The sequence below is a fragment of the Vidua chalybeata genome, chromosome 3, assembly GCF_026979565.1.
Source record: "Vidua chalybeata isolate OUT-0048 chromosome 3, bVidCha1 merged haplotype, whole genome shotgun sequence".
Lineage (NCBI taxonomy): Eukaryota > Metazoa > Chordata > Aves > Passeriformes > Viduidae > Vidua > Vidua chalybeata.
The window spans coordinates 57,167,442-57,178,825 of record NC_071532.1 but is presented as its reverse complement, the minus strand read 5'-3'; the positions used below and the strand labels follow the sequence as shown (position 1 = coordinate 57,178,825).

General features: G+C 37.7%; 1 protein-coding gene across 1 annotated transcript in view; it reads right to left on the bottom strand.

The window, feature by feature from the left end:
• Positions 1 to 214: 214 nt before the first annotated feature.
• Positions 215 to 11,384, bottom strand: part of AHI1 (Abelson helper integration site 1) — an 82,607-nt gene continuing 71,437 nt past the window's right edge. Inside the window, exons 24-25 of the mRNA XM_053939189.1 lie at positions 4,914 to 4,993; positions 215 to 1,369 (exon numbers count right to left, since the gene is read on the bottom strand). Coding sequence (XP_053795164.1) covers positions 1,132 to 1,369; positions 4,914 to 4,993 — 318 coding nt within the window. The 3' untranslated portion in view covers positions 215 to 1,131. The remainder of the gene's footprint in view (positions 1,370 to 4,913; positions 4,994 to 11,384) is intronic.

Here is an 11,384-nt window from a genome sequence, read left to right as displayed (position 1 = left end):
AGCAACTAGTCCTCTGCATCTGGGTGCATTTCACACATCAGTGCCCAGCATTGTTATTTTCACTTCTTTTTTTAATGGAATCAAGTGCCCTGTCTACTAAATAAGGGCTTTCTAATTTTATATTATTTATTGCTTCAGAGGGGGAGGAGAAAGAATTTCCTAGCAGAGTAAAAATAAACTGGACATCATCAGCCAGAAAAATACCAACACTAACTGATAGAAAGTGTTTTGTTTAATATAAAACATAAATTATTTAACACTGTATATAATTGCTGAAGTCATTAGTAAAAGTTCACAAAATAATACTCAAGTAAAAAAACAGAGTAATGATGCTTACAAGTGAATAAGGACTACAAGTAAAACAAACAGCATAGCTGAATATGAAATATTTTATTCATACAAAAGAAAGTATATTTGGCAAGACTGCTGCCAAAGCAGCCAGGAACTCTGACAAAACTGCAATGAATCTTTACTATGTGCAGCACACCTCAGCTGAAATATACAACTGCCTGGAATTTGTAACACTAATTTATTTTGATAAGAACAAGTAGTCCTACTGAAGACAGTGTAGTTGCATAGGTAGTTACTCCACAACTCCCTTCAGAGCTGCAAAATGCAGTCCAAACACATATTTGATGTCAGGAAAGTATTTTTTGAAAACTTGTGTTTTCAGGTACACCTTGATGTCAGCACTTCCACATTCTGAACACTCTTCTATTTAACTTACGCACACTTTAAAATGCTAGTTTAATAACTTATCTAGTGGTTGGGCATGTTTTGCTCTAGATCACACTTTTTCACTTGATTCTTTGCTTGCAATGGATTGATCTACAGCCTACACAAATGCCTAAGTGATAGTTTAATCATATACCAAATTAGGAAACATTGTATTTAACAGTTTCTGTTCTTTTCCAGTCCAGTGAGGAGCTGAACCTTCAAGTTCTGTTGATTTCAAGGAAGCCAGGGCAAAAGTCATCCAAAACAGGTTTGCACTATTGATAAGTCACAACTGGTACCATTTTGCATATTTAAGTATTTTAATTTATTTGTTTGTTGTTAATCCTAGAAGAGAGATCATAATTGCAGCCTTCAACCCATGTAATGAACATCGCCCCAGTAATCAGAAATAAATTATGCCTCTGCGTCATGGCGTTTGAGCTCAAAGGCAATATTTGTCCTTCCATTTGTGCTTAAGTTTGAGCCTCTCGCTGCCTTTTTCTTCTTCTTCTTCAATTCCACCCCACGGGATGTAGGTTCGTTTTCAACACCATTAGTTGCAACTGATGACAGAGGAGTATCGACGCTCATTAGGTTGTGCTGATTTTCTCTCTCATTCCTTTGTATCCTTTTCTTCTTTTTCTTTGTACCTCTAGAGGAAAGTGGATATAAAAAGAGTAAAAGAAACACAAAGTTAGCCCAAATTTAGAGCTTTTTCCACCTACAGCTGATGTGTTAGACCAATTGTCTGCCTGTCCTCTTGAGCACAATGCTGAAACAACTACAAAAACTACTGTTCCACAGCAGATCAAAGACAAAAAAACCATGAAGACAAAATATGAGACCACTCCACTAGTCTACTTTTTATCATAGCATTGCTTTGAAAAGAACTGCTCATGATCTTAAAAATCAGCTCGTCTTGATCAACAGAAAACAGATGTAATTAAAAAATACAAATTACTAGTCTCCTCCTCTCATAAAAGCAATTGCACTTGTCTTTTTTCACTTTCCTAAGCTCAGACACCAAAATACTCACAATTAAGGAGAGACTCCTGGTTTATTTATGCAACAAGAATAAGACATGCAGTCAAAGTGCCTGAGATTAGTTTTTCCATTTTAATATACCTGAACAAAGACAGAGTCAGAAATCACTTTAACGTCTATTTATGCTTATCAGCCTTCATACAGTGCCAAAATGATCCGTCAAGCTCCTGTGTTCCAGTTGATGCCTCTAACTGATCTTGCACATGATGGCAGGGATTATGCAGATGTTACCACTTCTACCATGAATTCCCACTCCTGGCAGAAGTTGTAACTTTATTTAACTATAAATACGTAACAATACTTTGACTCTAACCTTTCAAAGGAAGGCACTGTCTTTGCTCAAAATTTGTATTGCACCTAGCACAAAAGGGTCTTGGCTTATGACCTAACTGTTTAATGCTGGTGAAACACATAAGCAAATGGATGAATCAAGACTGAAGAATGTAATGTGTGTCTTTTCCACAAAAATGGTGTTACAAGTGCTGCACCGTCCTAATGTAATCAGATTTTATAGATGAAAATGTTTACACATCAGTCTTGCTAATGAACTGATGGAAGTTCTGAACTGATGAAGTTCCAACTGTAGTTGGAACTTTTTTAGCGCTAAATTGTATGCTCATAAATATGTGGATTGCTGCAGCTCTAGTACTGGAACATCCTAAAGAAAAGGTTTGGGAGTCTAAGAACCTCTGTGTTAGGATTTCTAGAACAATTTGAGATGTACTGCTAAATGAGGAAACTAGGGTACAGAGTCATAATTATTCAGTGCTGAAAGTACCAGTGTACAAAACCCAGGGTTCAGCTGGGTCTTGTGCAAATCTATGCAGAGCACTACCTAGTGCAGCTCAAGAAAACCATACAATGGGAACACCTATGTCCTACCTAAGGACATACTGGCTGTGCTGACAAGTAGCACCAACCATTACTACTCGAAGGGTAAGGGTACTATGCTACTTCCAATATAAAGCTACTCTAACTTTGAGAAGCAGTTTTCATCTTTTTATTATTTGAACATCAGATGTGACGATGTATCAAAACTTAGATTAAAATCACTTAGCATAATTTCTCTATTTCTTCTAGAGTCTGCAGAAGACAAACTTTTTGGCTAAGATAGAAGTCCACTGGCATTTTGTATAGAATTTGTTTTCCTATTGCAGAAGCGTATTTTTCACCCAGAAATTCTCAAAAAATAGACATTTCATAACAACTTGTCATTCATGTTCTTTCACAGCAGGTATTGTGGCTGTAGTGAACAATACTGTTCTAATAAGCAAACCACTAATCATTCATTTGGCTTAGCAAGTTGTGCAGGTATTAAAGTTTCACTTCTCCATACTGAAAGTGTGTACTTGGCAACCACTTGATTCTTAGGAGTTATGCAGTAAATAAATTTTGTATAATATATGTCAATGTGACATGACTATTAAGTGTATTTTCAGAGAAAACAGGAAAATAACAGCATGTTTTAGGTGGAGCAACTATTTAAGTACAGACTGGACTGGATCTCAAGTCACATTGATATTGCTGCTAGATGCTGAAATAAAAACCTTTTCCAGTTAAGATGGCAACACTTGCATTTATTCAAATTTTTATGGATATTTCAAGACACATTGACTGCAGTGAGGAAGAAAACTAGAGTCCTGGCAGGTCATGTTTTTGGTAACAGTAAAGTGAGAGTTTTCATAAAGAATAGGCAGCCCTGTTTCTGAGCTGCTTTATTATCTGATGTGTGCTGTATAAATACCTATACCTACAGAAATATTCATAGTTCTTCACACTAGTGGCATCAGCAGTGTCAGAGGATTCTTTTCTAGCTCTCAAAATAAGGCAACAGCTTGGGGTCTTTTCTGGAAAAAACCTGGTTAATGTGGTCACTGCTGTGAAGTGCTACGACATGGAGCATGCATGATTTCAGACTGGAATCTCCATGATGCTCCTGCTCCCTACAGTTCAGGATGAGGGAGCACATTCCAGTGATTCGAGCACGTAGGGGTCTTCTCTCACCTTTTTGAAATGTAACTGAAGTGATTATTGGGCTCAATTCCTTCAGTGTGACATCTTCTCAGGATAGCCCTACTTTCAATTAAAATGAGAATTTGTATTTGCGATGACTCAAAATTCTTGAATTTTCTTAAATCATTTGTGATTCCACATTTTAAATCTGTGGTCCTACATTTTTCAGTGGATGCCCTAGAAAGGTCACTCAAAGTAATTGTTTCCTGAAGTCCTACCAATGGAGTTGAGTTATCCCAAATTTTTGATACTGACTTCTAACAGACTGTGTCAACTGTCACAGTAACTGTGCTTTTAAGGCATTTCCTTCCTTAATGTATATACTACTAGAATAGTTGTGACCAAAATTCAACACTGAATTCTGTCAATGTGTAATTGTACGGCCCACTCCTCATAGTGCTTGAGGGTTAAACTTTCCACTCACAGTTTATTTTCAAATCTAGATACAGCTGGAGATACAAAATTCAGATTTAAAGGCAGGTTCAAATGAGGTATGTCTCTGCATCTACAGCATAATGCAGATTATTTATATGAGGAGGGAACCAGTCTGGCAAATGATCAGTGAAATAACTTTGCTTAGGTGACAGATACAATGGCAAACGTGAGAAGTATTTTCAGATATCAATTTTTGAAGCAAAAATGGTTGCAAAAGCTAAAGATATTGTGGAAGCTCCTGTTCAAAATGCTGAGATCTTATCTGCTTACAGCTTTCACGCAACAGAGCTACGATTTTTAAGAAATGCAAGTGTCATTATCAGAGGTGCTGCTGGCATCCTTTTAGAATGTGAAAATCTTTTGGAATTTACATTAATTAACTTTTAGAAGGTGCAAAAATACCTTTCAGTCTGCAGCAATAAATCCTAATACATAGCTAAGGGATGCCAGTGAGCAACCACATATCCCTGAATTTTGATTGCCATATACATTATAGTCCTTGCTCTTCTGGGGACGTGCATATATTTTTGAACTGTTATTTCCTTCACATTTTGGGTGTGAAGCACCCTCCCACTGATCACCCTAAAGCTAACTTCTTGTTTTGCTTGAAAAAAAAAAAATCAACCCTTCCAACATTTCTCACAGTTTTCAAACAACAGTTGTAGGAATAACACTGCAAATTGTTTTAAGCATTTCTTGCTTACTGTGTTGCAGGTGAGTCTCTATCTGTGTCATGTTTGGAGATAAATTTCAGGTCCCCTGACTTACTGCTGACTGCTGTCATCTGTAAACGAGACAATAAAAGCAGGAAGGTAAAAAGACAACAGACAACGGAGCCAACACATGTGCATAGAAAACCCACCAGCTTCCTGAATAAGGAGAGAATATACCTCGTTTGAAAAAGAATGTCTATCAGCCATAAAATGTTAACTCCTATGTGGTTACAAACAAGGAAACAGTGCCCTGCTAAAAAAAAAAAACTATTTGCAAATAAAAGGCAGTTTTCAGGTATGTGCAGAAACAAGAGGTTGTGAATCTCCTTGAAGACAGCTTAAAACACACATTGTTTTAAAAGAATTGTTATTTGTGCTTCTATAAGTACAAAAGCAGAATGCTATAAAGCCTTCTTATGGCACAGTTTTCACAAGAAAAACCTTTTTTAAGCCTCCAAGTTTCATTCAAAAGCAGTTCAAATCACTCCAGGTTAGTTTGTAGTTCAGGTCTAAAAAGATTCCCCAGATCTGGAAAAGTAGGTTCTCTCACTTCCGAAGTAATTAGAGGGTCTCTATACCACTTGCTCCCTCTACAAACAAACCTAATTCTAAAAGGTCTCAAACTTAATGAAAGAATTCCCATAAGGAAATGTAAATGCCCTTCCTGAGTCTTCAGGGACAGGTTATTTTATCAGTTTAATATTATTTTTCTGCTGACTTACAATAAGCAGAATAAACAGGATCAAGCTCCCATTGACTTACTGAATTCACACATTTACACTGCACACAACAACCATGTTCAAACATTAGTCATTAGAATTAGTCTGCTGTAAAAACACAGATTGCTGGATTAGTTTAGACAAAAGTCAGCCTATTAGAATACAATAATGTAGCATTGGCAGGCCTGGGAAGAGAAATCGTCTACTTCACACACAAAATCCTTGTTAATACAGTAATAAACTTGAGACTAAGTCAATGGTAAAAGTAAACACAAAAGAAGGAAATACAATACCACTGATATGAAAAATACAAGGGAGTGTTGTAAAGGGAATGATTCCAAGTAATTAATACTTCCTTCAGCATTTATAACCTTGTGGTTCCTTGCCATACACAATCATGAATTCATTCTGCTTACAGTCAAAACAAAATATTTTTTAGAGAATCCTGTGTGAATGGTGTTGAACCATTTTTACCCACATTTTTGAGTATATATTACAGAATCTTCTCACTGTACTAATACTATAATCAAATATTAACCATTCCAAAGAACGGTAGAGTAGAATTCCCTAATGTGCTGCTACAGAAGACTGACCTCTTATGAAAAACAGACTAATACTTTTTAATACTTTCAGACACCTAAACACAGAAAATTATCCTTATTTTACAGTTAGAAACTTAAAGTATCCACTAAATTAAGCTACTTAACTGAAAAATCTTATTATCTGTTTTAAAAAGAACTCATCACATAGCCTTTCATATATTAAAACACAGGTTTTTAGTATGAGTACCAAGGAAAGAGCAGCATACAATTGGAGACATTTGAATAGCTGTTCATCTCACATGGCAACTCATGAGAATTCCTAGGTCTGTGGAAACAGACTCCCAACACTCCACAATGCTGTTTATGACAGCTTTCTTATTTCATTCCTACAAACTTTCAAGCATGTAACAAAGGAGGAACTAGATACTAGATCTTTATGAATCAGATCTCGCTGTCACTGCCTCCTTTGGTCTGTCCCGCACACCTTTGTGTCCCTCTCAGCCTACTCCTCGACCTTCTTTTCCCATCCTAGTGATGTAAAAAGTAGCAGTACTGAAGAAATTAGGGGATCAGTGGCAGATGCAAGGAGGCAGTGCAGGAGCTGGTGAAACAAGGGGATGAAGCATCAGGAGGAAGAAGTGGAGCCTGGGAAAACATGCCAGAGATCTTTGGCAAAGAAGGTGCAGTAACACACACTGGGAACTCACTAAGGACATGTCAATGTAAGGAGCAAGCCTGGGAAGGCTGGAATATGGAGGAGTTGAGGAGGCTGTTGATCTCATCTTTGTCCATTTCTAAACCTCTCAACCACTTGTTATTATGGGCAGATCTCCCAGGAAGCTCCAAACAGCTCTGCACTATCATCACTGCCTCTGTACTAAGATGCAGTAGAGCTGGTGCTGGAACAGGCATGGTGTGAGCCATGACACTCTCCAGATCGCATTGTTAATATCACATTATTAGGGCAATGTTTGCTTTAAAGAAAAACACCCTAAGGTTTCAGACACTTCTGAGTATTTTTCTATTCACAAGAACAAATACCAAACAAAATGAGCTCATTTGTACAGTGCCACTAATGGTGTTCAATTTTGTTGCCATCTTCTAATTCTCCCCCTGTTTGACAGATATAGCCCACCAGAAGAAGAGAACATTAGTTCATGTCAACTGTAAAAACTTGGATTTTCTAAAGGTTTTTTTGCCTTGTGATCATAGAAATGAAAATTGTAATAAAGTACGTATTTTCCTTTTCTAAAGGGCTTGCTTGCTTTATAGCTCTTTCATTTCATACTTTGCATTCTCTCTTGCTACCACATAAGAAGCAACCAAAGCAATATAAATAAAGGCAAAATACACAAAAGCATATCAAGTTCCTGATCCCTGCTATAGAATCCACAGCAGTAAATTAAGCACTAAACCTGTGCACTAAGCCTCTGCAACTTGTGGGAGCAATCAGGTATTTCAGAACACACTTTCTAAAAGAACCTGAAGCAGTGGGCATCTAAAGGAAATACTAAGGACATAGTCCTATCCCAAATCTATGTTTTTAGTGGTGCTTTCCTCTAGGCTGCGCAGTTATCCCTAAGACTGGTCTGCAGAGATTCTCTGGCAGTCTAGGAGGTAGATGAACAGAATAGAGTGGTGCACGAAATCTATTCAGATGATTCAAGCCATGACAGTAAATGAGTTTGCTCTACAGCCTACAGAGGAACTCTCCTATAAAAGCTGTTTCTACAGAACTTCATCTAATTAAAAACTCATTGGATCACAGATGGCAAGAATGAACATGTCTCTGTGACTTTTCATGCTCGTCTTTAGGACACTACACTCAGTATTAAGTCTGTATCTTGTTTTTTTATTATGCAGTCCATGGATAAAAGATTCACAGCCATGTATTTAACTGCCCAAAACAGTGCCAATGCCTGCTGTCAAAACTATTCTAACAAGTCAAGTTCAGGAGAAATGTGACACCACACCTCACTCATAATTTTCTTCCCTGCTATTCTGCACCCATCCACACATTTCCCCATTAAATGAACAACTGGCAGAATTTGCTAGTAGAATTACATATATTTATTTTGCCATGACCTTCCTATTTAAAATGCAATTAACTTACAATTGCTTTTGCCCCTCTTTAGTGTTTTTAAAGAACAAGACTGACCATATTCTCGCCCTTATATCTAAAAGTATTAGCTTAGATGTGATAATCTAGAAGAACCACGGCTCTGTATACAAGACAGACATTGGCATGAATTTCGCTCTTTTGCATAAAAGGAAAAATGTGTTGGGTGAAAACTGTAGTCATGGCTTAACATCAGCAAACACTGCATCTCAGAAATCAAATCCACTACATGAGTTTTTGAGGGATAACAAAAGGAGGAGAAGGAGGAAGAGTGGAGACAAGATACTTCAGACTGAAGCAGTATGGTTTAGAACACCTGTTTCCAGTCTTAACAATTTGGCCTCTGGGAATTTATACAGGAGCACAGCTTTGCATTAACATTTGCATTAAAAAGTTCAATTCTCTTCAGAAAGAGGCCATGAGGACCCAAGGAGAAAAATGGGGAAGGGAGAGGTTAGCTTGGTCCTGAGATAGTATGTGTCTTAACACATATTAACAGCATTTTTGGTTCCGCTTGACCAACTCAGTGGCTCAGCCTGATTCTTCCTATCTTTAAACAGACTGGTCACCTACAGTAAACACCTATGCAGGAAATGTCACCTTTTCTTTTTTCCCCCAACAGGTATCAATTTGCTTATAAACCAGATACCTTCTCTTTCAATGACTCAAGTAATACTATAGACACAGGTGTAAATATTTCTTGAGACAGATCACATAGCTACCAGCTTACAAATAAAGTAGCACCACACACACTTAAGAAAGAGTAATTCAACTTGCACATGCAGCTGACATGCTGGAGGGAAAGGATGCCATCCAGAGGGACCTCAAGAAGCTTGAGAGCTGGGTCTATGCAAACCTCATGAAGTTCAACAAAGTGAAGTACAAAGCCCTATACCTGGGTTGTGGCAATCCCAGACACACAGCTGGGCAGAGAAGTGACAGCCTTGTGGATAAGGATTTGGGGGTGATGGCTGATGACAAACTCAACATGAGCCAGCCATGTGTGCTCACAGCCCAGAAGGCCAAACAAATCCTGGGCTGTATCCAAAGGAGTGTGGCCAGCAGGTCATAGGAGGTGATTCAGACCCTCTACCCTGCTCTTGTGTGACCCCACCTGCAGTGCCGTGCCCAGTTCTGGACATGGAACTGTTGGAGCAAGTCCAGAGGAGTGTCACAAAGTTAATCAGAGGACTGGAGCACCATCCCTACGAAGGCAGGCTGAGAAAATTTGGGCTGTTCAGCCTGGAGAAGAGAAGGTTGTGTGGATATCTCATAACCTTTCAGTATCTGAAGAGAGCCTACAGAGAAGCTGAAGAGGGACTTCTTTTTCTGTGTCCTGACTTCAGCCAGGGCAGGGTTAAATTTTGTGCAATAGCTGGGAGGGGCACACCTCACATCATTGCCAGGGTTGGGGGAAAAAGGACTCTGTTGGAAAAGGATGTTCCTTCTAGTCCAAAACTTGGTGGAGAGAAGCCATCTGGCACTAATTTATTGTAGCAGGCTCTACAGAGAGCATCTTTGGATGTGAATCACTCTCTCTTTTGTACATTTTTGTTATTAATATTGCTGATGTTACTGTTCATTTTCTTATCTCATTGCTGTTTACAGTAAATTCTTCTTATCACAACCCATGATCTTCACCTTTTGTGCCTCCAATTCTCAACTTCATTCTGGTACAGTGGAAAAGGGGGAAGAAGCAGGAGCAAGAGAGTGGTGTGTGGATTGGGAGAGCCTCAGTGGGGGCACTGAAATGGGGAGTACCATTCCCAGAACAGCCTGTAATAACAAGACAAGGAATAATGGGTACAAATTGAGAGGGAGGAAATTTAGGGTTGGGACTAGATGATCTTTAAGGTCCATTCAAAAACCCCTTCACATTCTATGATTCTATCTCAAACAGTACAAACTGCATTTTAAAGGAAAAACAGAGTACCGAGAAATAGGAAACTAAAGAACTCAAAAGCTAAAATATGTTAATATTGGGTAAAGATTAAGAAAAATGGCCTATTCCTCATAGATGGTGCCATAGCAACATTTCCTTCAGATGAATGATTTCTTAAAGAATAATCAAAGTAATTACTACTTCAAAAGTAGGATTTATGAAAAAATATCTATTTTATAATGCTATTAAACAATGTATGTGGAAGACTACACAGTAGCTTTGCAGATTGATTCTAGAAGAGCATGTCAATACCTTCAGATGTCAATACCTTCAGAGAGATCTGTAATCATATTAGCTAGGAATGAAGCCCAGAATTATGAACTTCACTACAGAACTTTCTAATTCAATTGAAAATCACTTTTTTTTCTATCTCCCTGAACCTTGAAAATGAACAGACTTCATGATATGTCAAAAGTCTTCAGCTCTATCCACTGCAAGTTTCATTGTATTAATTCCTTAGTATTTCCCTCATTAGCACAATCACATCTTCCTATTTCCCCCTCCTCTTCCTAAAATATAATCAGTCTCTGAAGTGTTCCTCAGTAACCTGAAGAAAGGTAACATTAATGCAGAAAACAGAAACAGTACAAAGTATAAAAGTGTTTGATGAAACTAATAGAAAAATTTCCAGCTATTGTTTTTGAAATATGGAACAAGCTTTCCATGCTTTTTATATTTTTAGATTCAATAAATAAATTTTAAGCTCACAAAATCACCCACATGTAAACAGCTCAAGCTCAGGGGAAAAGTATCAATTGCTTGGCAGGTTAGTTTCAGACACACTGGGCTAAGTATTCACAAAGTCTGACAAGGACCTCCTCTCGGGGAAGAAGAGTGAGACCATGAATTATTTATGTGAACAGTAATAATCCCTAACTTTGTTTAAATATACATGGAATCAAGTTTTGATGACCTTTGGGTAGATTATTCAAATTGTGCAATAATAATGTGGTTCTTGCCAGTAAGCCTTTTCTTTTTTTCTATTTACATCTTGACATCATTTTCCAAAGATAAATATACCAGAAAGAATACTTTCTTACACTTTTAATGGGAGTTTAAAATTTACTGTTTTGTCTGTTACTAATTCCTACTATTCTCATGTAACATAGCATTGCATATTTAATATTCAGAATCCAGTTA